The sequence below is a fragment of the Vanacampus margaritifer genome, chromosome 7 (assembly GCF_051991255.1).
Source record: "Vanacampus margaritifer isolate UIUO_Vmar chromosome 7, RoL_Vmar_1.0, whole genome shotgun sequence".
In the NCBI taxonomy this organism is placed as follows: domain Eukaryota; kingdom Metazoa; phylum Chordata; class Actinopteri; order Syngnathiformes; family Syngnathidae; genus Vanacampus; species Vanacampus margaritifer.
In genome coordinates this window covers 16,628,100-16,653,292 of record NC_135438.1, presented here as the reverse complement: position 1 = coordinate 16,653,292, position 25,193 = coordinate 16,628,100, and the positions used below count along the sequence as shown (strand labels likewise).

Below are 25,193 nucleotides of genomic sequence, written 5' to 3'. Positions count from 1 at the left end.
ATGTTCATTGGATGTGCGGCTTTCTATTCACTAATGGGAAATTTAGATTAACTTTAATAGCGTGTCATTGGGAGGTGCGGAAAAGTCGGAATACCTGGAGAAAACCAACACAAACGTGTCAACTCCACACATTGTAGATGCTAACGGAATTGTTCATTAAATAGAAATTATGAAAATTATAAATGTACATTTGAGATTCATCCAATCATCTAAACACCTTTGTTTATTTGTGTGTTGTTCTAGACATAGATAAAAGCACAATATAAGTACACTCCATTTACCACTTATTTTTATTATTTATGAACCCTTTTCATCAAAAAGAAAGTCTGTTGAACTTTATCTTTCGTGGACCTTGCCAATTTCAGCAGTTAAGCAACTGCTTCTTGCGGGAAATGATGTTGTCTCCTTTATGTTGACCCAATGGGAGGAGATTGGTTGGAATATAAAAGTGGAGCGTTGCGGAGCTGAACTCTAAATCGACAGCAGCTCAGGATCGGGGGAACCATGTGTACTCCTCTGTGGCTGCTGGCCTCACTGGCCTTTGCCTATTTGTCTTCTGTGGTTGATGGTGTTCCACTGTAAGTAGACTTTGCACACGCCTTCCAACACTTTCAACAGGATCTGCTTGTACTCTCTACAGCAGGGATGGGTAATGTCAATGCTGGAGGGGGCCACAATTTTTCATCAGTGCTACTCGGGGGCCACATAGGACCACATACTTCCTAGCAATGAATGACAAAAATGCCTTTGAAATATGGACAAAATATGTGCAATCGTGCCAGCGTGCACCTTTCTTCACTGAAGGGGTCAATTGGGGCTAGAAGCAGGTTCTTAAATGACCATCACTCCATTAGTTTCGTTACACGTACGTCCGCTAGCAAGCTTCGTGATGCTTCCGTCTGCTCCCTCGGTTTCAGGATATTGACCAAATAAATGTGTTCAAGAAATTTTCCATTTTAGCCTCTAAAACGTCCGTTTGGATCTTTCTTTTCTGTCTGGAAATTGGGAAGAGTGGACGGAGGTTTACAAGCGTACACTTCAGTCTTCTCGAGCTTTGCAATGGTGTTTTTTTTTTTGCCTATATAACTCCATTAGGACAGTTAAAAATGGCACCAAGTGCATCTGTTGTTTTGTCACTTAAGGCTGAAAGCCGTTTAAACAATGCTTGCAAGCTTTAAGGTGTGTGGTTACGCAAACACTTTCAGCACTCCATCCGCTGCCAAATCAAATGACAGCTTTGTTTGGTAGCAAGGTTTTTTAAACTTGATTTTCACGCATGCGCAAACGTAATGCGCACTTCCCTTATTAATAACATGAACGAATTGTAAACATTGGCTTTGCCCACTCGCATAATGATTAGCAGACCAGTAGTTTGCCGTTTCACAAGTCAAGGTAATTTGATCAATATGGCCAGTCGTTAGTAGTCGTTAGTCTTTATTTGTGTCGTTACATCAAACACGGTAAACAGTGCAGTGGTGAAATGTAGACTACTTATCAAATAATGGATTTTAGTCCTTATTATCAATAGTTGACTCATTGTTTGCAGAGTCCATGTAAGGGCGGGTGCATGTGAGGTTATCTTGAGACACAACATGATGGTGTGTTCAGATCATGGTCGTGACATGATCGAAATAATCAGAGAGGGAGAGAAAAAAACATTTATTTGTTTTTAAACTGTTCACTCCAAACCCTGATGCAAAAAAAAAAGAAAAGAAAAGATTAAACAGATAAGCAAATCCAGTAAATCTGTCCTTTAAAAAAGTATTAGTAACAACATGTTGTTTCTAATATTTTGTGCAATTATAAAATATACATATATATATACAGTATAGCCCTTCACCTGCAACTGAGAGTCATTATATTGTGTTGGTGTACCTAATGATGTGACTAACTTGTGATTCTCCCTCTAATGTGCTGCAGGAAGCTGATGTCTTCCCCCAACCTTTTGCGGGTAGGAACAGCAGAAAACATTTTTGTGGAATGTCAAGACTGCACTGGGGGTGACATAAAAGTGGCCATAAACGTGATGAACCATCCAACCAAAACCACAAAGCTTGGATTGGGTGCGTCTGTGACCCTGACTAGTGCTAACAACTTCCAAGGCTTTGGACAAATTTTGGTAAAACAGAGACACTATGAGTATACTTTGGATGTCTCTGAACACTTGAATACAACATATCCGTCTTTGTCTTAGATACCGGCAAAGGGCTTTAGCACAGACCCCACCATGAAGCAGTATGTGTACCTGCAAGCTCAATTCCCTGACCGGCTGTTGGAGAAAGTTGTGTTAGTGTCCTTCCAGTCTGGATACATCTTCATCCAGACGGACAAGAATCTCTACACCCCTGACAGCACGGGTGCGCAACGGGTGGCGTTAACATCAGCCATATAGCTCAAATCAACTTATCGCAAATAAAATGTGTCATGCTGTCTTTCAGTGAAATACAGGATGTTTGGACTGACGCCTACCATGATACCTATCGAGAAAGATGACCAAAATCAAGATGATGATGCCGCCGCCGTAATCATTGAGATGATGGTTAGCATTTTTATCTCAAATGTTCCCAGCCGGTAGACAGTAGGTGAAAGTGAGGTCATTAGTAGCTAGTAATTCACATGAAATGAAACACTAAAACGAAAAATATATATATAATAATAATTGCGAGTAACATTTATCATACAGAAGTATTAGTATTACTATGGCGTTTGGATATAAAAAGCTGACAGCAGAATTGAGGTTCATATTGTTCAACAACAAATGAATTCTTAATCTCATAAGACATATTTCTACATGTGCTGTGTAAACAAATTCAACAGATTTATATTGTTAGGTCTCAACAAGCGTAGGAGCTGATCTGTTGTTTAACTAATATGAGCTAATAATGTGTGATAAACCTTTTGGGTGCTTGGTGGCACTGGGGAAAAACTGGGGTCACTTCTTTACAGGTACCACTTCTTTTGTAACAGATACACATTCAAACCCATCACTATCAGTTTTTTTTTTTTTAACATCCTCTTCCTCCGACTTGTTATTGCAGTGTGTTGTTCCAATTGTATTGTTGGTAAGGAGCAAATAAGGGGCCCTACGCAAGAGATTAAGTCGAGTAGTGCTATTGGCTTTTTGTCATTGACATGGGCAAATGTCAGGCCAATCTCTTGCCTTCAACTCAGCGCCCGAAACAATTGCCTGGGTTGACGGCCCTGTTGTGGCGTCTTCGCAGCCTATTATGGAGTGGCTCTAATACATGATCAGAAAGAAACGTGAGGCTGATGATGATTTGTTCAATATTCTTTATCCTTAGACCCCTGAAGACATCATTTTACCTCTTGAGTCAGTCTTTTTGAAGTCCGGGATCTTCAGTGGAAACTTCAAACTTGCTGAGATAGTCAGGTGATTTATTTTTATTTATTTTTTTACATTATTCTGCTTACTTTTTTTGAGTCAAAAATAAAGGAAATTTTGTTTATATACAGTATGTATGTATATATATATATTTTATTTTTGTTTTTGTTTTATTTTTACATCATTCTGCTTGTTTTCTTTGACTCTTGACTTGAATTTTGTTTGTTTATTAATGCAAGGTAAATCCTATTTTTTTTTTTTTAAGAAAAAAAAGAGTGTGACCTCTCCCTAGAGTATATTTTTCAAACGAATTTTAAAAATGTATTTGCATTTCTGTGTAGTCCTGGACTGTGGAAAATAGTGGCCAAGTTCCAAAGTCACCCACAGCAGAGCTACTATGCAGAGTTTGAGGTCAAAGAGTATGGTGAGAACCGACCATATTGTGAATCGTTTCACACAAAAGTCTGTTACTTTGTATCCAATTAAAAAAATGAAATGTTTTCATTGCTTTCAGTGCTCCCCAGTTTTGAAGTCAAATTAAAACCTTTGGTCTCCTTCTTCTATCACGATAGTCAAGAGTTCACTGTTGACATCACAGCCACGTAAGTGAAAATTATTTTGGTGCAGAAAAGCGAGTGTCTGTGCTCTACAATTGTTTATAATCATTGTGAGAACTTCACTTCCTTTCCATGCAATTTAGATATCTATTTGGTAAAGAGGTAGATGGGACGGCCTTTGTGGTGTTTGGGTATCTCAAGGATGGCGAAAAGAGGAGCTTTTCTGAATCTCTTCAGAGAGTGCCTGTAAGTGCATGCAAGACCGCACACCATGATGTACTTTATGTTAGTTCATACATAAATAACTTAATGAGGACAATCACTGATCAATTAATCGATTGGGGTTTTTGTAACATTATTCCTGTATGAATTAACAGCTAAAAAAATACTATGGATAATGTCTTTTCACAGATGTATTCATCTTAAACATAACCATTTTGCAACAATCGTTTCAACAATTAAACATTGAATATTTTGTTTAAAAAAGGCAAAGAATGAGAAACAAAACAAAAACACAGTGAAGGAAATTATATATACATACATATATATATATATATATATAAAAAATTATATATATATATATATATATATATATATATATATATATATATATATATATATATATATATATATATATATATATATATATATATGTGTGTGTGTGTATTTGTGTTTTGGACTTTTAGATCGAGAAAGGCTATGGAGTGGCCACACTCAAGCGCGCGCAGATCATCACACCAGCAGTCCCAAACATTAATGAATTGGTGGGAAGTCACATATTTGTGTCTGCCAGCGTAATGACGTTGAGTGGTAAGAAAATGTTCTGAATGATTGATTTGTCATGTAAGAATTTATTATGTAACAGATTACAATATCCAACAACAACATCATCAAAAAAATCTTGGAAAAATAATAACAGCAGTGACAAAGAAGTAACTCGGCCGTGTCATTGTCATGTGGTGCAAAGTATCATTTGTCTATGTAGTTCACAATGACTACGTTTACATTGGGTTATTGCCTGCATGTAAACGTAGTCAATGCTGTGTTCGGCTGAAACAGGCAAAATGTGATGTTATTTGATGGAGATGTTGAAAAATATTTGATGGTATGACTGATTTATTTTAGTGATAATCACCGCAGTGGCTAAAACATTCGTAATTACAAATAAACTGCACTGAAAACTAACCACCAGAGGGTGCTAGAACTGCACAAACGGAATCCCCTGGGTGTTATTTTTGTTTGAAATGGCTGGGTCAGAACCAACAAAAAGCCAAAAAATGGTCAAATAACGCCCAGGGGTTAACAGATGTGCTACTTTTAAGATCGTAGAATGAAGACGATGATATCGTGACAATTTTAATATCACGATATTTCCTTTATTGTTACATCCCTAGAAAGGATTTATTTCTGCTGCCACAGATAATAATTAATTAGTTGCACTTACATGGGTATAAAAGTGCATTGTCATGTGTGTTCAATTTGTGTTTACAGGTAGTGAAATGGTGGAAGCAGAGTTGCGAGGCATCCAGATTGTCACATCTCCATACACCATCCAATTCACAAAGACACCCAAATATTACAAACCTGGAATGTCCTTTGAAGTCACGGTAAAGAGCATACATACGTAGATGCCTACAATAAAACAATAAGAAAGAAAATTCCAAATAATTTTGATGGCTTCTAAAAGGGGGAAATTATTTTACATTGTTGTACAGGGGGCTTAATAAAAAACAAAAAAAATTCACATTGTTTAAATGTTGACCAGTACCTACACATTACCTAATATCGTCCTAGGAAAAGAGAAAAAATTAATAGAGTAACTGATTTATAGTGCTTTCCATACACAACGTAACTGAATATGCTTCACTTACTTTAAAAATAGTTAAAAGCAGAGTAAATAAAAATAAATAAAAAATAGCTTGTTAAAATTACTAAAACAGCATGATTTTTGAAAACGTGATTTTAAAAACACACAGATGTACTGAGAAAAAAATGCTTTTTAAGGGTGAATTGGGCTGGGACGTATCATACAGTGGTGCGTGTTATTCACGGGATTTAACGGTAAAACTTGGCTTATGGTAATAATATAGAATGAAAAAGTTGAATGTTTGCTGACGAATCAGTTTTTTGTGTCTTGGGAGGCAGCTTAAGGTTGTGAATCCTGATGAAACTCCAGCACAACGTGTTCCTGTGGTGGTGAACCCAGGCGAGGTGGTCGGCTTCACCGGAAACAACGGCGTAGCCAAGCTCACTGTCAATACAGTTGCAAAGAATCCAATTCCCAATTTGAAGATCAATGTAAGTCTCTTCTATGTTTTAAGTGTGGGTGATCTTAGCAAAGGACATGGACAAAACAGTGCATGTCGGCGTCTGGCCTGTTTGAAATTTCACAGTTTGTCAACTTATTGTGCAAAATCAACTTCTTCTCTTTTTTTTTTTTAGCTTTTCACCATATTACAATACTACATCCTCAACCAAAGTAAGGCTGGAGGATTAATCAAAATTTTATCATGATTTCGATTTTGGCTTCTCTCAATCGTTAAAACGAAATAATAAACTAAATAATAAATAAAAACGATTAATGTGCTTCACGCTGCGGTGCGTTTACCAGTTCCCTACGTTGTGAAAGTACCCAGAATGCACCGCTACCATGTTGCTTGTTGCAATTTAGCCCGGAGCAAATCAATTTGATTCTGCCGTCCCTAAGTGCCCTTTATAGGAGAACTCAACAGGAAGTCAGACTCTTGCTCCACCCCTCACTAAGATTTGAAAATGGCGCTCAAAGGGGGTGTTGCCTGGAGGACCGTTGGGTTGAAAATGGGGAGAGGGTTGGGCGTGGTCTGGCTGTGACCCATAACAACTTGCTAAGAAGCCGTTTAAGGAGGCGTGTACGAGAATGAGCCGGTGGACGGCGGGGGCGACTACGTCATGCGGAACAAGTGACGTAGTACGTATTTTCTCGTGTAATGCGAGGACAAACAGCCAAATTGAGTTCATCCCAGTGTGTTACCTGAATATGGCTCCTAACACACGGTTTTAGCCCCAAATTCAAGCTTTCAACAAACATGCACTAAAATGTCAAAGTAATGACCAGCTCATGTAGACAGCATTTGTAGACACCAGTTTATACAGTTTATCAGAAAAAATTAAATTAATTAATTAAATTAAAAAGTTAATTTGGTGTTGAGTTATCCTTTAGGCTATTTAATGACACCCTAGTTGGAGCTAACTGTAAAACTAAACACAGGACAAGAAGAATTACATCAACTGTTTATTTGAATACAAAACATTTTAATAGAATTCCTCTGTTCTCATTGTATGTGCCCCTAAGTGGCCAAAATGCACAGGAACACACTGTATTTATTTTCTAATGTTATTTTAGTAACTTTGTTACTAATTTTATTTATTGTTGTCCTTTTAAGAAATATTTGAAGCTAAGTTTTCAAGGATTCAAGAATATTTTCCTATACTCAAAATTCAAGGACACAAATATCTTTTTATATTTTTGTTTATTTTTGTCATACCAACACACATTTCCAAATGACATAGCACAAAATAAAATCTGAGGTCGCAGGTTACCCCACTAAGTCCCCAGACATGTAAAAAATAACATAAGATAAAATAAATATAATAAAGAGAGTAATGCAATGCTTAAGTTTGAATTATGAAGAATGAAAATGCAAGAGGCTTGAATTTCATATGACAATTACAAGGTGATTTTATACTTGACAAAAGGAATAGTGTTCAAAAATAAAGTGTTCAACGTAAAGGGATGAATGGGCGTAAGGCTATGACCATAGTTGTGAGTAGTTTAGTTTTAGTAGTTGAAAAAAATATTGATTTAAATTCAATAATCGTTTTATTATTTGTGATTTCAATCACAATCAAAATGATTGATTATTGTTTTTTTCATAATCATCCAGCCCTAACCCAAAGCACCCCCAAAGTGGTGTATTCCTCCATTCACGCATCTCTGAGCATTCCTGCTCTCCAAGCACCAGCCTCTAACAACCCAAGAAAATGACTGGGTTTTACTTCGCGATGTAGAAAAATAAGGACCCACTCCCGTATTGCCCCTACAGACTAAACACACACCCACTTTTATCTCAGCAGCCTGCGGACACCAGACAAGTGTATCCGGGAAAGAGGTGCTATGACCCGGCCTCCCCGGCATTTGTCGTCATTTTTCAGAGGACTGCCTGGCGAACCTTGCCCAGTACCATTGCCCATTGGCCGGAGAAATTAAACCTTAAAACTGGCGAAATTACCACAATTAAACCTGACGGGAGTAAATCAGTAAATCAAACCCCAAACTAAATGATGACATTATATTAACATTAAAGTGCTAATGTTAGCTTTGTTGCATAAAAAAATAAACTTACTTGACACACATTAGCATGTGCATGGATGAATAGTACATCAATGCCGTTTAAAGACTGCCACTTGACTCTGGATCGAGGACTTGAGGCTCCCCAATATGTTCTTCCATATTTACTGTTTCGGGGCCAGTGTATGCAGCAGATGTCTTCGGGACAACATGATGAAAGGGGCGTGACAGCCACATGGGGAGAGGCGGGGTTTTAGTGGACTATAATAACAATAATAATGCATCAGGTGTCTTACTTCTGGGGTTGGTGAAAGATTCTGGTTGGTAACCCGGAGGGTAGTAGGTGATGTCTGGTCTGGACTGTAGCTGGATTCTGAAGTATTTCAAATGTTTATTCAAGAATGAATGGCTTGTGTGACCAAACGCCGAGCTCTAGCAGCCCGTGAAATTTAGAGTCCATTTTAAAAATTGGCTTAAAACCTATCTGTATGTTTCGTGGGCGTTGCGCGACGACGTCATGGGAGGGGCGTGGCAGCCACAGGGGGAGAGGCGGGGTTTTACTGAACCGGAACGTTTGACTTCCGGGTAAATACCCACAGAAATTACATCGCGATTGTGCCAAAGGTAAGATTTCATCATTAAATGTCTATAGTTAACTGTGGAAGGGCTTAAAATACCATGGTGTAGTCCCTTTAAATGTAGAAGGGCTTAAAACAGCGTGATGAGGGTCCTTTAAAAAGATTCACCATAGTCTGCTTGTGTGTTGTTCTTCAACAGGTACGGACCAATGACCCAAAAATTACCAGAGAAAGGCAAGCATTTGCTGAAATGGAAGCGTTACCATATAACACCGAAAGCAACAACTACATTCACATCGGTAAAAGGACGCGCTATCATTATTCTATGTACTACATTGCAGAAGCTATTTCAGTATGTCATCTTCAAAGTGTGACTTTTGCAGGTGTGGACACAGCTGAACTAGATTTGGGAGACACCCTAAAAATCAACCTCAATCTAAACAAGGCGCCAACTCGAGATACTGACATCACATACTTGGTGAGAGGTGTTTTATACCAGTGTGTGTGTGTGTGTGTGTTTGATTGTCATTTTCTAAGCTCAACGCCTGACGTTTGCCTCTTCAGGTCATTGGCAGGGGACAACTGGTGAAATATGGCCGTTACAGGACGATAGGCCAAACTTTGATCTCCCTCAATATTCCCATCACCAAAGATATGGTCCCATCATTCCGTATCGTAGCTTACTACCGTCCAGATAACAGTGAGGTGGTGTCAGACTCTGTTTGGGTGGATGTCAAGGACTCCTGCATGGGAACGGTAAAATCACAGTTAAACTATCATAATTCTCACCCATAATTGTGAAGTTTTATTCTCAGTATAAAAGATTAAGTGATTTCATGAATTGAAAACATAGATCTGTTTCTCATCATTTATTTAGCTCAAACTGGAACCATCAAGACCGATACCATCCTATGAACCTCGCAAGATGTTTGGACTAAACGTCACTGGAGACCTAGGGGCCACTGTGGGCCTGGTGGCAGTTGATAAAGGGGTTTTTGTTCTGAACAAGAAGCACCGTCTGACCCAGAAAAAGGTAAACACTTTTGACTTCTTTGTTTGGTGCTCATTAGGATCAATATGCTTCCAGATGAGAATTGATTTTGCACAAGTAGCTGATAATTTTCATTATAATAATAAATAATCATTTACACAACAATCATACAAATACTGTGCAAAGTAGAAAATGATCAAGATTCATATTTTAGTATGTGACTTGTTAGGTAATTTTAGGTCTATTAATTACCAATTGCTTAACAGGTGTGGGAAACCGTGGAGAAGGACGACCCAGGCTGCACACCAGGTGGAGGCAAGGATGCAATGGGTGTGTTCTACGATGCTGGGCTGGTGTTTGAGACCAGCGCTGGGCATGGAACCCCTTACCGACAAGGTGACAGATTGGGGGGGGGTTTCTGTCTAAAGTGCTGCCTCACCTTTGGCAGCGCGCTTGGAGCGTGTTTCAGAACACACCTATGATGAGAAACGGGGATTTAGGGTGACAAGCTTTCTCATGTTTAGTTTTTGTAAAACAAATATCCTGTCCCCTAATTTTTTTGGGATTGGGCTCACTTAGAAGAAATTAAAATAGCAAGAAAAACTGTAAAATAGTGAGGTAAAACTGCAATAGAAGAAGTTATGGTCACAAATGAAAATCCATAGTAGAGTGAATCTGCAACAACCAAATTGTGAAGTAGTTAGGGAAAACTGTATTACTTTACTTACTTATTCACTTCATGTAAATGGGGGGAATAAGAGCTTCAACAGAATGGGCTGTTTTCTCATTCAGGCAAAAGGACAGGTGCTTATTGATCATTTGCACCGATGTCATGTGATCACGTGACTGCCCTATGACGGACGCCGGAAGAAAATGATTGTTGAATAGAAGTGGGCGTGACCTGGAGTGTTTTAGTGACTGCTATTTTACAAATTAAAAGTTATTATTGCCCATAGTGCCATGGGATCTACTACTTCAACCAAAGGTCGCCTGTCAGTCGGAGTTGCACATTTAGTCGGGACTCAGAGAGCACGATATTTACTTTAGTTGGAGATCGCTAGTTTGAACCCTTACCTTCTGCTGCATGCTGTTTTTACCAAGTTAATCAAATCGCCGACTTTTCCGGATGCCCTTGATGCCGACAGCGACCAGACTCATCCACTAGTTACAGCGATGAGTCTGCTTTCCAGGCTAAGGTGCTTAAGCATTACTGTAAGCGTATTTGTCAATAGAATAGCATAAGGAATTTGAAAATGCTAGATTCTTACCATGTTAATTAATTTTCTCTTACAGTACATTGGGCTTTTAATCAAAACACATTAAATCTTGCAACATGCCCGAAAAAAAAAGAAAGCTGTTAAAAACTAAAAATTATAAAATGTATTAGGACCCTCCTGACTCACGAGTTGGCTTCCTCGAGTTAAACTTGTCTCATTGATAGTTGCAGTTATTATTCATTTTTTTATTTTATAAAGGATGAATATTGTCTCCTAATTGATTAACTAATATGATGCCTAACAATGCAGATAACCAACATTTAACCAACAGAGCTAATCTGTATCTGAGTTGTTTTTCTGATTAAACTGTGCTACATTTCCAGAGCTGAAATGTCCATCGCCCAGCAGGAGGAAACGGGCTACAACTCTATTACAGCTTACTTCAACCTTAGGTAAAGTTATCTCTACACTTCTAGTCAATGTATGCATAACGACTGCGAAACAAAAAAACACTGGCATCAGACATATACCATAAAGATATTGACTGGCCGCCGATATTTCACATTTCCTTGTTTTCAGCGGGTAAATACCAAGGGCAACAGAAGGAATGTTGTTTGGATGGCATGGCGGAAACTCGTCTCTCATACACTTGTGAAACACGCAGCGAGTACATTACTGAGGGCGCAAAGTGTGTTGAGGCCTTCTTGAATTGCTGCAAGGAGTTGGAAGGCCAGCGAGCTGAGATGAAGCACGACACCCTTCAAATAGCTCGGAGTAAGAGATGGACACATTTGACATTATGCATAGCCCACTGAAATCATTTTCTCGTGTGACTCTTTAAATCTCTTTTTAAGGTCAGAAAAACAACCACGTTTACTTGGACAACATTGAAATTGTTTCCCGCACAAATTTCCCTGAAAGCTGGCTTTGGTCTGAAATCACATTAAATGCTTGCCCTCCACAAAAGCCTAACTGGTAAGGAAACTGGTCTATTTGCTGTCAACATATACTGAGTAGGTACACTTGCACATCGCATAAGATCCAAATACAAGAGCTGTTTACAAAAACAAAAAAAAACTTCAGATATAATTGGCACTTAAGAGAGTTGTTCATTTAACATAGCCTCTGGCTTTAGTTTATTATAAGTTAGTGAAGTCCAATTATTTTCCATATAGCACTGAGATATACATACACCCTGTGCATTTAAAAAAAATGTTTTCTTTGTTTCAGTACCACCACATCAGATTTGAGTTATGTTCCCATGCAAGACTCCATAACAACATGGCAGTTCATGGGTATTAGTCTATCTAAAACACATGGTGAGCAGCCACTCATTTCAAATTCTCCTTAAAACCAAAAGCCGCTTTTACTGTTTAATGTTCTGCTAGCTCTGAATGCTCCTTCCCATTGAACTTTTTTTTTTTTTTTTAATGTGTGCTATCTTGTAGGAATCTGTGTCAGTGAACCTTTAGAAGTGATAGTAAGGAAGGAGTTCTTCATTGACCTCAAGATTCCTTATTCGGCTGTGCGTGGAGAGCAGATTGAAATCAAGGCGATCCTCCACAACTACAGCCCTGATGAACACACAGTAAGTCTATGTGTGTGTTCACATTGCTGTTTTAGAAGAAGAACCCATATTTAAGAGCATAGACATTCTGTTGTTGGCTGTAACAATGTGTGGACACCATAAAACGTGACCATCCTTCAGTTCCCTTCTCCATCTTTGTGTTTGAGGTGCGTGTGGATCTGTTTGAGACGGAGCATGTGTGCAGTTCAGCCTACAAGCGCTCAAAGTTCAGCCAGGAGGTTGAATTGGGGCCCCAAACTACGCTAGCTGTGCCCTTTATCATCATTCCCATGCAAAAAGGAACGTTTGCCATCGAGGTCAAAGCAGCCGTGAGAGACTCATATCTCTCTGACGGAATAATGAAGCAGCTGAAAGTGGTGGTAAAAGAACATTTAAGAGCGGCTAGTGGGGCTGGGGAAAAAGTCGACCAACTCAGTTGTGCCGACCACTGATATTGGCCATTTTATTGCACGACATACACTTCTCATGCGGGGGTGAGCATGGGACACTTGAACACTCAGTTTTCCCTGAGGCACTCTAAAGCAGCCGTGCTAGCTCCAAGTTTCTGTCCGCAAGCTGTCTGTCAAGTCAAATTTGTATGAACAAAATACAAGGGAAAAAAGGCTTTATGTCAGCAATCCAAACATATTATAAAATGTATAATGTACTATTTATATTACTACTCTTGAAGCTCATCGAGGGAATGCCAAGAGTGTGCAAAAAAATAAAAAATAAAATCATCAGAGCAAAGAGTGCCTATTTTGAAGAGATAAGAATATAAAACATATTTTTGATTATTTCACCTTTTTTTAAGTACATAATTCCACATGTGTTCATTCATAGTTGCTTCATGAAGCACTTGTGATTATTTTTTAAACTCCTCTAGATGGTGTTCTTGATGTAAATATAAAGGCTAGGGCAATTGAAAGTGATTACATTATCACTGCATCTTTATACCAAGAGTGCCATCTAGGGGAGTAAAAAATATATATCACAAAGCTTCATTTTCATTTCACTAGAAATTGTAATGAGAATAAACCAATTAACACATTGAGTGTGTCTAAACTTTTGGCCTGTACTCAACGTATGTTTTTAGTTTTTAGTTTTAAGTTTCTTTTTTTTCTTTTTTCTTTTCCAGCCTGAAGGCGTCCTGACTAAGTTTCCCCAGACAATAGAACTTAACCCTGCTAAAAAGGGAATAAGTGAGTTTCCACATTCCACGACTACACTCTGTGGCAAGAAGATTGTAATTGTGTAATATTTGAATAATTTGGCGACTAATCCTCAAACTTGTGTGTGTACATTGTAGATGGAAAACAAGAAGTCACTATCAATAGTCACATTCCCACAAAAGATGTGGTACCAGGCACAGAATCTGTCACACAAATCTCTTTGATGGGTGAGATATTTTGGTTGGATCCAGCCATCTACAAAAACGTGCTGAAACATGAATAAAATATAGAGTTGTATAACAAAATGTGCAACAACAATACAATATGTGTTGGTGATTATTAAACTGTGTATATCTGTGTGCGTGCAGGTAGAGAACAAGTTAGTGGACTGGTGGAGAATGCCATTGCTGGGACATCAATGGGTAGTTTGATTCGACAGCCTCGAGGTTGTGGAGAGCAGAACATGATTGGCATGACCCTGCCTGTAATTGCAACCACCTATTTGGACAAAACCAACCAGTGGGAGGCTGTGGGCTTTAAGAAACGTGATGAAGCCCTGCAACACATACAGACTGGTAGGTTTACAATATATTGTTCAAGGAACAGGCGTTAAATAAAATAAGTACAAATCTTAATTACTGCACACCGAGGAGGTGATGAAAGAGACTGTAACTGGATGTCAACTGTTTTTGGCACAGGCTACAAAAATCAGCTTGCTTACCGGAGGAAAGATGGTTCTTTTGCTGTGTGGGCCGATAAAGGTAGTAGTAGCAGCTGGTGAGTCAAACAAATAAAAAAAAACGATGTATCTGTCATTATTCCTAAATAATAAAGTCAGACTCTTGCATACGCAAATGAATGGAACTTAAGTGTGCCCTCTCGTCCTTCAGGCTGACAGCCTATGTTGCCAAAGTGTTTGCCATGGCTGAACAGCTGGTGGCAGTGCCAAGTGATGTGATCTGTGATGCTGTCAAGTTTCTTATTCTCCATGCACAGCAACCTGATGGCATGTTTAGGGAAGTAGGCAAGCTAATTCACGGCGAAATGAATGTAAGGGCAATCGTTTTTCATTGCTGTGAATTGATGTTTTTGCCAACGATTCTGATGCTAACGTAGCTTTATCTACATTTCGTGTGCGCGTGCATGTGTGCATGCATGTAGGGCGACGTGAAGGGTGCAGACACAGACGCGTCTATGACGGCCTTCCATCTCATTACAATACAGGAGTCAAGAGCACTTTGTGCTGCCACTGTTAATGTGAGTACTGAACTCAATTTATTTGGCATTATCTTTTAACTAGTGGCTTCAGAAAGTGACTTCAAAAATGTGATGGACAAAAAAATGCTGCATCATACGATTGATAAGGTCACCCTCTCTTTTTTATTTTTTTTTTATCCCCTTTTTGGTTATAAGGATAATCCTTTACTGTCCCAGTGTAGGGAAAAGGTCACCAACCTTATTAAAATTAAAAGCTACTTTTTGGATCCTGATTAATGCAATGGGCTACCAGTTTGATACAAACTTCTGAAATAAATTTGCTAAAATTACCAATATTCCGTCCGTCCGTCCGTCTTCTTCTGCTTATCCGGGGTCAGGTCGCGGGGGCAGCAGCTTTAGCAGGGAAGCCCAGACTTCCCTTTCCCCAGCCACTTCAGCCAGCTCCTCCAACGGGACCCCAAGGCGTTCCCAGGACAGCCGAGAGACATAGTCTCTCCAGCGTGTCCTTGGTCATCCCCGGGGCCTCCCGCCGGTAGGACATGCCCAGAACACCTCCCCAGGGAGGCGTCCAGGAGGCATCCGAACCAGATGCCCGAGCCACCTCAACTGGTTCCTCTCAACGTGGAGGAGTAGCGGCTCGACGCTGAGTCCCTCCCGGATGACCGAGCTTCTCACCCCATCTCTAAGGGAGAGCCCGGCTACCCTGTGGAGGAAACTCATTTCGGCCGCTTGTTTCCGGGATCTTGTTCTTTCGGTCACGACCCACAGCTCGTGACCATAGGTGAGGGCAGGAACGTAGATCGACCGGTAAATCGAGAGCTTTGCCTTTCGGCTCAGCTCCTTCTTCACTACAACGGACTGATACAGCGTCCGCATCACTGCAGACGCTGCACCGATCCGCCTGTCGATCTCCCGCTCTAACCTACCCTCACTCGTGAACAAGACCCCAAGATACTTGAACTCCTCCACTTGAGCCAGGATCTCATCCCCGACCCGGAGAGGGCACTCCACCCTTTTCCGACTGAGGACCATTGTCTCGAATTTGGAGGTGCTGATCCTCATCCCAACCGCTTCACACTCGACTGCGAACCGCTCCAGTGAGAGCTGGAGATCACGGCTTGAAGAAGCCAACAGCACCACATCATCTGCAAAAAGCAGAGATTTAATGCTGAGGCCACCAAACCGGACCCCCTCAACGCCTCGGCTATGCCTAGAAATTCTGTCCATGAAAGTTATGAACAGAATCGGTGACAAAGGGCAAACTTGGGGAGGTCCAACCCTCACAGGAAACAAATTCGACTTACTGCCGGCAATACGGACCAAACTCTGACATCGGTCGTACAGGGACCGAATAGCCCGTATCAGGGGGCTCGGTACCCCATACTCCCGAAGCACCCCCCACAGGACTCCCCGAGGGAAACGGTCAAACGCCTTCTCCAAGTCCACAAAGCACATGTGGAGTGGTTGGGCGAACTCCCACGAACCCTCGAGGACCCTGCTGAGGGTGTAGAGCTGGTCCACTGTTCCACGGCCCGGACGAAAACCACACTGCTCCTCCTGAATCCGAGTTTCGACCTCCCGATGGACCCTCCTCTCCAGCACCCCTGAATAGACCCTGCCACCGAGAAGCTTTCCAACCACCTCGGCGACTTCGACCCCAGAGATAGGGGAGCCCACCTCAGAGTCCCCAGACCCTGCTTCCTCAAAGGAAGGCGTGTCGGTGGAATTGAGGAGGACTTCGAAGTACTCTCCCCACCAATTCACGACGTCCCGAGGTCAACAGCACCCCATTTCCACTATACACAGTGTTAACGGCGCACTGTTTTCCTCTCCTGAGACGCCGGAGGGTGGACCAGAATTTCCTCAAAGCCGTCCGGAAGTCATTTTCCATGGCCTCACTGAACTCCTCCCATGTTCGAGTTTTTGCGTCAGCGACCACCGAAGCCTCATTCCGCTTGGCCAGCCGGTACCTGTCAGCAGCCTCTGGAGTCCCACAGGCCAAAAAGGCCCAATAGGACACCTTCTTCAGCTTGACGGCAACCCTTACCGCTGGTGTCCACCAGGGGGTTCGAGGATTGCCGCCACGACAGGCACCAACCACCTTACGGCCACAGCTCCGATCGGCCGCCTCAACAATGGAAGCGCGGAACATGGTCCACTCGGACTCAATGTCCCCCGCCTCCCCCGGGACAATGGAGAAGCTCTGCCGGAGATGGGTGTTGAAACTCTTTCTGACAGTGTATTCTGCCAGACGTTCCCAACAGACCCTCACAATACGTTTGGGCCTGCCTGGTCGGACCGGCATCTTACCCCGCCATCGGAGCCAACACACCACCAGGTGGTGATCAGTTGACAGCTACGCCCCTCTCTTAACCCGAGTGTCCAACACATACGGCCACAAATCCGATGACACGACTACAAAGTCGATCATCGAACTGCGGCCTAGGGTGTCCTGGTGCCAAGTGCACATATGGACAATCTTGTGCTTGAACATGGTGTCCGTTATGGTCAGTCCGTGGCGAGTACAGAAGTCCAATAACAAAACACCGCTCGGGTTTCGATCGGGGGGGCCATTCCTCCCAATCACGCCCCTCCAGGTCTCACTGTCATTACCCACGTGAGCGTTGAAGTCCCCCAGTAGAACGAGGGAGTCCCCAGGGGGTGCGCTCTCCAGCACACCCTCCAAGGACTCCAGAAAGGGTGGGTACTCTGAGCTGCTGTTCGGTGCATAAGCACAAACAACAGTCATGACCCGTCCCCCCACCCGAAGGCGGAGGGAGGCTACCCTCTCATTCACCGTGGTAAACCCCAACGTACAGGCGGAAAACCTGGAAATTGATTTTGTGCCTTGGTGAAAGCTTTCATGCAGTTTGATTGGCTATAATTGCGACGTTGAAACATCATGCACCTGCGATTCAAATTTAGCTAAACCAGTGACCGAGTTGCGTCCACTCGTGAAATTTTGTGGCAGAACCCCACACAATGTGTGAGCGTTGAGTGGAGTTCTGCCATATCGTGTGTGTTGGCCTTTAAGTAGGCTACTGCCTTGGTGGCCCAGTAGGGGTAAAACAGAACTGATCTTCTTTCAACATTCAGAACGTTTTAATCCACTGCAAGGCACACATCAGGCGCAATGTTTTTAGCTAATGGCACAAATTCAAATCATGAAAGTTGGCAGTACGTTACAAGTTAGCAAAAATATTGATTATTTATTGACATGAGCAGAAAGCAAACATCTGTATCAGGACCACATACAAGTAAAGACAAATAAGAATGGATTTTTCCTCGCGCTAGTTAGAAACAAAAGAGGCTTTATATCTTCCAAAAAACATGTGCAGTACATTAAATGCTACATTAAACAAAAATAGTTCTCATTTGTCACTTGCTTATAACACTCTTTCCAAGAGTTTTGCTCACCGAAGTGAACAAACTTCTCCACCTTTTTGTATTATGATCTTTTAGCCAAGTCATTTAACTCTAGTATTGGTAGTAGGTAACATCATGATCCTTTAACTTATTTTCTCCTCCCTTTCTCTTCAGAGTTTGGAAGACAGTGAAGCTAAAGCTCTGTCTTACCTTGAAAAATGTCTGCCCAGCCTCACCAACCCTTATGCTGTAGCCATGACATCATATGCTTTAGCGAATAAGAATAAGCTGAACAAGGAGATCCTCTTCAAGTTCGCTTCCCCAGGTGAATTCTAAAACAGCTTTCATTTGACTCTTTTCTATCATATATTCAAAAGTAACAGATTATCTGTTACTTTTGAATATATGATAGAAAAGAGTCAAAGTGTAAATTTGACTCTGTTTAGAGTGGGACCAAATAGACTCTGTTTGGATTAATATTTACCGAATTTACTGTGTATGATCAAACATAAACAGAAAAGAAAACTATTTTACAAATTCCATGTCTCCTTTGCAGAATTGAGCCATTGGCCTGTGCCTAGAGGACATATTTATACACTAGAGGCTACAGCCTATGCTCTTCTGGCTTTGGTTAAGGCTGGGGTAAGTTGCTGAGATTAATAGTGGCTACAGAAAAAAAATCGTGACATTTTCTTGAAAGAAACTGTGTTTGAGACTGATCTTGTCACCACGTATATGTCAAAATCAATGTAAAACTTCACTATAATGCACAATTCAGAATACCACCTTTGACAGTATTGTAGTTGATAGTTCCTACATTTACTTTGCATTGTTTTTCTTTTCATCTGTTCATAAAGGCCTATGAGGATGCAAGACCAGTGGTGAGTTGGTTTAAAAAACAGGGGTTCGTAGGCGGCGGCTATGGATCAACGCAGGTGAGAAAAGATTTTACGGCAATAGTCGTGTCATCTGGGCTCAACTAAAACTTTTTCCTCATTTTCCTCTGTTTAGGCTACAGTCATGGTGTATCAAGCCATATCGGAATACTGGGCCAATGCCAAAGAGCCAGACTACGATCTGAAAGTGGACATTGAGTCGCCGGGCAGAAGTAAACCACTCAAATATACCTTTAACAGGCAAAACCAACATGCCACAAGAACATCTGATGTAAGCGTGCCTAATGTTGCATTAAGTAAGCATTCCTGCTACAGTCCAAATTCGTTGCTATATAAAGGCCTTTGTGTGCATTTTTAACCCTTAGATGAAGAAAATTAACCAAGATGTGACAGTGATAGCCGAAGGTAGTGGAGAAGCAACATTTACAGTAAGTCAACACATTTTTCATGTTCTGATAAGATGTTGTTAACAGCTACAGTATAGGCCTACTGTAGATTTAAAATTATTATTTTTTAATTCATACAATAACCATTTTTTGGGATCAGATTTGGGCCACTGCGATTGGCTGGTGACTGATTTAGGGTGTCGCCAGCCCCTAGTACAAATTCATCTGGGATAGGCTCCAGCTCTCCTGCAACCCTAGTTATAAGTTCTGTACTGTTTACAAAAAAGGTTACACAAGAAGAAATCCTATAATGTTCATCCCTTTCAAATGAGTTCCATCACATAATTAGCTGTTGTCAATTTAACAGATGGTGTCGTTGTATTATGCCCTGCCTTCTGAAAAAGAAAGTGACTGTCAGAACTTTAACATGTGGGTGGAACTTATCCCAGGTAATTTAAATACTTGCCATAAAAAAAAAAAGTATTTAATATTGTAATGTGCACATCTGCCTGAATATTTGCATGAACATCTGCGTATGATGTGTTTGTAGAAAAAATTGATCAAGAAGAGAAGATATACAAGCTAAAAATAGAGGTCATGTAAGTACCACAAGAAAAATAAGACTAGCAACTGTAAGGTTGGAAATTTGATCCTTGTCCCCTGCCTTCCCGTTGAAAATATAACAAATAAAATATGATTCTGTTTTAGTTTCTCATGAAATAATGTGATGTTTTGTGTCTGAGCAGGTATGTGAGCAAAGAGCATGATGCATCCATGACAATCTTAGACATTGGCTTGTTGACCGGCTTCCGTGTTGACAAGAGAGACCTTGAGTTGGTACGAGCCCTCACAGACAAACCTTACATTGTTAATAGAGCTTCGGAGAGTTTCTGATTGTATGTTTCCATGTAGCTGTCCAAAGGACACGCCCCCACCATTTCAAAGTATGAGATGAACACAGTCTTGTCAGAGAAGGGCTCTCTCATCATCTACCTGGACAAAGTAAGACGGACAGACATCTCTTCACCTTGCCTGACACTTATGTCCCTTTTGCTCATTTAGAGCTGCTTCCCTTTTGTTTCTTACCTTCTCCACAGGTCTCTCATAAGCGCCGTGAAGAAATCAGCTTTCGGATCATCCAAACCCTGAAAGTTGGCATCTTACAACCGGCTGCCGTGTCCGTTTATGAATACTATGATCGTGAGTCACAAAGTCACTCCTGCCTCAGACTGTGGTTTATATTAGTTTGGTTTATGGTTTTATTGAACATATAAACATAAAGAAAGCACATTACAAGTCTAAAATATAAATTGAAGTAAAAAAGAAAACAAGAATAGGAAGAATGAAAATAGTTTGTGTTCAAAAGGGGTAGGAGGAAGTTAAAAACCTATCTTGTCCTACCCCTTATTTGTTTTATGTTGATAAAATGATAAGGTAATGTATTTCAACACAAGGAAATGTATAAACCTAATCATATATACAAGTGCACTTTAACATTCGCAAATCTGCCAGCGACATATGTACATGAAATTCATAGACATATACCATAATACATTTATAAATCATATCCTCATACTCACATATACCATTTTCATTACAGCATATATACATTTTTAACAGCTCATGACTGATGTAAGTAATTTTTGGGAATTTTGCTTTTAAACATTTTTTTTTAATTCAGCAAGTGACTGACATCTTTTCAGGTCACTTCCAAATTAATTCCACAAATTAACCCCTTTTACAGAAACACACCTTTGCTTAATATTTGTTCTTGTTTTATTTTTTTTTGTAGACACTTGTACCCCTTATGTTATAAGGACTCTCTCTAATTTCAAACAGCTTCTGAGTACTGGGGCAAAGTAGATTATTGTGTACTTTATACATTATTTGTGCTATTTTAAATTCAACTAAGTCGTAGAATTTCATTGTACAGTATTACAGTAGTAGTACAGTATTGGTTAAAAAAAAATCCTACCATAAATAGAGTTAATCTAACTTTTTGAAATATTTTAGAGTCTGGGCTTTTTGTCTATTGTCATCCATAGAGACCCAGATGAACTTGAGAATTTGTGAGGTCACTTATGTAATCAATGCACTTATAAATGTTGTTCTAGTTATATCATGTTTGTTCATCTGCACCAAATGAGAATGCTTTCGTGGACTTTGCCTTGTGTATTGGGAACAGAAGAAGGCCTTCCCGCAACATTTGCCACAAAGTTGGAAGCATAGACTTTTCCTAAATGTGTTGATAAAATGAAGAAGAGTCAGGGAGAACTAATTGGTCTTGTCAAATCAGGTTTACTAATTAAATAAGAACGGACTCTTAGTACTTTGGTCCATATACCACAAGTTTCTTAACACCACAATTCACAGATAAACAAGACAACAAAAACTGAAGATTTGTGTTAGATCAACAAAAACTGCTTGTCTATTTGTAGAGACGCATTGTGTGAAATTCTACCATCCCGAGAGGAAAGCTGGTGAGCTGCTGAGACTATGTAAAAGTAATGAATGCACCTGTGCTGAAGGTAAGATGGAAGGCAACCTCCAGTTCACTCAGACTGTATCAAGTGAATTTTCTGAGAAATACAATAAGAACAAATAGATTCCATGTTTGTACAGATTTACATTTGATATTGAAATCTGGTAAATTTGTTGCATTAAAACGTTTTCGTTAAGCATTGTTCACATACGCCATCTAAACATGAGCCACACACGAGTGAACATTTAATTAAATATTTTTTCTCCATGTATAATTTAAATGACCACTACTCCAGTATATGAACAGTATATTATATGTCACTAAGCAGCTGTAAGATCCTGCTGGACTGGACAAAAAGAAATCTTGACTACTAGCAGCACTAACACATCATTATGTCCACTTACATTTTGTCTTTTTCTTCCCCCACACCCAGAGAACTGTAGTCTTCAAAAGAAGGGTCAAGTCAGTAATGATTTGCGCATTAAAAAGTCTTGTGAGAGTACCCCAACCAGCAAGATAGACTATGGTAAGATAAATGTACAGTATATTGATTTAATTTGTCGTATTCGAGGATTAACTTAAAGGATAATGTATAACTTATCTGACCTCAGTGTACCGCATACAATTGGAAGAACTCAAAGATGGCCTGTCAACTGACATCTATGAAGCGCGGGTGACCGAAGTCATCAAAGAAGGTGGGATTTGATTTCCAATGACCTAAGAAATATATTTTCTGTCTTGCATATTCACTGGTGTCAGAAAGAATTCTAGCATCTCCAAAACCATCACTTTGCAGGAAACAAACAAAAAGAACGGCACGTTTGTTGAGCCACTAAATTACACCATTAAAGAAAGCAAACTCGTTTCAACACTTTAAACTGGTCAATGAATTGTAAAAATAACAAACCCACATGGGAACTTGCCAATTGCATGGATTTGTAGAAAAGGGTGAAAATTGGACATAGGAGCAGGGCTTAAAGTACTCCGGCACGGTACCGGATTTCCGACGTAAGAGCCACTAGCGCAATGACAAATCCAGCAAAGTAAACAGTTTACATGTGGGGAATATTTGACAGTCTGGCAAAACACCGCCAATGCGGAGAGAAGGCCAACTTCAAAATAAATCTTCCCATACCAAGTAATATGTGGAGCGCAATGCCAAGAAACGTTTTTATTTAGAAGTTTTTCCTGGGAGAGTTTTGCCAGTCGCGGCGCAATGGATGACTTGACCCGTCTTGTGGAACGTGTGTCTGCCAATCTTATTGCCGGCGTAAATTATTGCGACCAAAGTCAACAAAACAACTTCGTACTAAAATCAAGTTTGATTGCCATTTAAAGGGACTAAAAGCATTAATTACGCTGACATTGTATTGCACGGTGCCTGTTGCCAGTGTTTAGGGCGTCTACAGTGTTAGCATGCTAACGGTGCTTGCGGCTGCAGCTAGAACCGTCGGACTACTTTTCAAAGGCAGTCTAAACGACGTGATGATTTGCACACTTTGATGCTGACAACCGGATACAGTTGCCGTTCCTAGAGATCAGTTTAATAAACCAAGCTCACTCACTTGTGCAGTTGACGGTCGGCAAAATCACAACTGTACTTCTGAGGTCACTTTGTCTCACAGACCAAAAACTACTCAACTCAGAATTTGATTTCATACAAAATAACACCAAATAAATTAATCATTATCTTATAAAATAACACAAGTTAGTAAATAAATAAATTAATAACAAAATACATCAAGCACCATAAAACAACAATGATGAGTCTCATGCCGAGTCAAACGGCAAAGAACAAAGATGTGTTTTAAGAGTATGCAGAGAGGGAGGTTTCCTAATATTTAACAAGGTTATTTCAAAATCCATGGGGAGAGATTTGTCGAAAATCTCCTAAACTTTCTAGAGAGGAAATAATGTGCTGTTAAGCACAATTTAAATTTAAGTTAAAATAAAAAGTTTATTATTTAGAAATGAAAGTTGGTCGATCATTATTAAGTGAAAATATATTTTTTATGTCTTCTGTATTCATAATTGTTCTTTCAATATGCGAAAATATAATTTTTATCCAAATACCTGATTATTCGCACCTTCCATACACCAGTATGAGTAGCACTGGAGGCAATGTGTGCGAAGTGCCTTGCCCAAGGACACGACAACACATGACTCGGGGAGAGCAGGGATCAAACATCGTCTCAACACCCTGAGCAACGACCGCCACTAGAGGGAACTGCAACCCACAGTGCTATGATGTACTATACATAATATAAATGGATAATGACAGAGATGACCTGACACTTGGGGAGGACTGGTCATCGGGAATTTCATGAGTTTCCCAAATGCCAAGTCCATCCACAGCGACGAATCGAATCGTAATGGCTTGATGTTGGTCGAACAACGAATCGGCACGTTGGACACTGCACCACCGCTCCCCAGAAAAAGTTCAGGCTCAGGATTTTTTTTTTTAAGCCCTGTAGGAGGTTTTGGCCTGACACTGACGATATTGATGCTCTCATACTGATACTTCTTCCTTCAACGTATTTTCTTTCTTCTCCCGTGCTGCCATTACAGGAAATGAAGATATTGCCGCCCAAGGCCAACTGCGCACATTCCTCAGTTATCCACACTGCAGGGATGCTTTAGAATTGGAGATAGGCAAATCCTATTTAATCATGGGCGCATCAAGAGATATTCACAAAGATGAACAGCGACAAACGTGAGTCTCTCGATGTGTACTGTCTGTGCAAGCCCTAAATAGATTGTCTTTTTTGCATCAAGGATGGTTTTGTAAGGTGTACTTGAAACATGAAATTGTTTTCACCCGCTTGTCTTCAGGTTCCAATATATTCTTGGAGAGCAAACCTGGATCGAATACTGGCCAACAAGTGCAGAGTGTCAAACCCCAAAGCACGGACCAACTTGCTTAGGGATGGAGTCACTGAAAAACAAATATAAAGCTTTTGGATGCGAGCTATAGTCAAACTCAAGCATATACAATAAAAACATATTTTTTGTGTGCAATTTCCATCATGTAAATCCATTCCTTTTATTTCATGAAATGTTATACCGCACTAAATAAAATTAAATGATTACTAA

At 40.3% G+C, this 25,193-nt stretch overlaps 1 protein-coding gene across 1 annotated transcript; it reads left to right on the top strand.

Annotated features, from left to right (window-relative positions):
* The first annotated feature begins 433 nt into the window (after positions 1–433).
* Positions 434–25,193, top strand: LOC144055294 (complement C3-like). The gene is made up of 43 exons (XM_077571145.1): positions 434–578; positions 1,921–2,119; positions 2,195–2,357; positions 2,439–2,539; positions 3,303–3,391; positions 3,685–3,767; positions 3,858–3,945; positions 4,044–4,146; positions 4,587–4,710; positions 5,392–5,507; positions 6,046–6,198; positions 9,005–9,104; positions 9,189–9,283; positions 9,370–9,561; positions 9,683–9,838; positions 10,063–10,192; positions 11,397–11,465; positions 11,593–11,787; positions 11,868–11,988; positions 12,244–12,332; positions 12,462–12,601; positions 12,748–12,960; positions 13,719–13,782; positions 13,890–13,979; positions 14,121–14,327; positions 14,451–14,529; positions 14,643–14,802; positions 14,914–15,009; positions 18,511–18,661; positions 18,893–18,978; positions 19,194–19,271; positions 19,348–19,503; positions 19,598–19,660; positions 19,986–20,067; positions 20,169–20,217; positions 20,365–20,455; positions 20,531–20,620; positions 20,716–20,818; positions 22,057–22,146; positions 22,534–22,626; positions 22,712–22,795; positions 24,669–24,813; positions 24,933–25,193. The coding sequence occupies exons 1-43, from the start codon at positions 505–507 to the stop codon at positions 25,072–25,074; spliced, it is 4,992 nt and encodes a 1,663-aa protein (XP_077427271.1). The 5' UTR covers positions 434–504; the 3' UTR covers positions 25,075–25,193.

Bases quoted from the DNA above. Each gene is read 5' to 3' on its own strand.
- LOC144055294 (XM_077571145.1), top strand. From the start codon at position 505: ATGTGTACTCCTCTGTGGCTGCTGGCCTCACTGGCCTTTGCCTATTTG. The intron at 3,392-3,684 runs GTGATTTATTTT...ATTTCTGTGTAG, and splicing joins AAACTTGCTGAGATAGTCAG to TCCTGGACTGTGGAAAATAG. The intron at 11,989-12,243 runs GTAAGGAAACTG...TCTTTGTTTCAG, and splicing joins CCTCCACAAAAGCCTAACTG to TACCACCACATCAGATTTGA.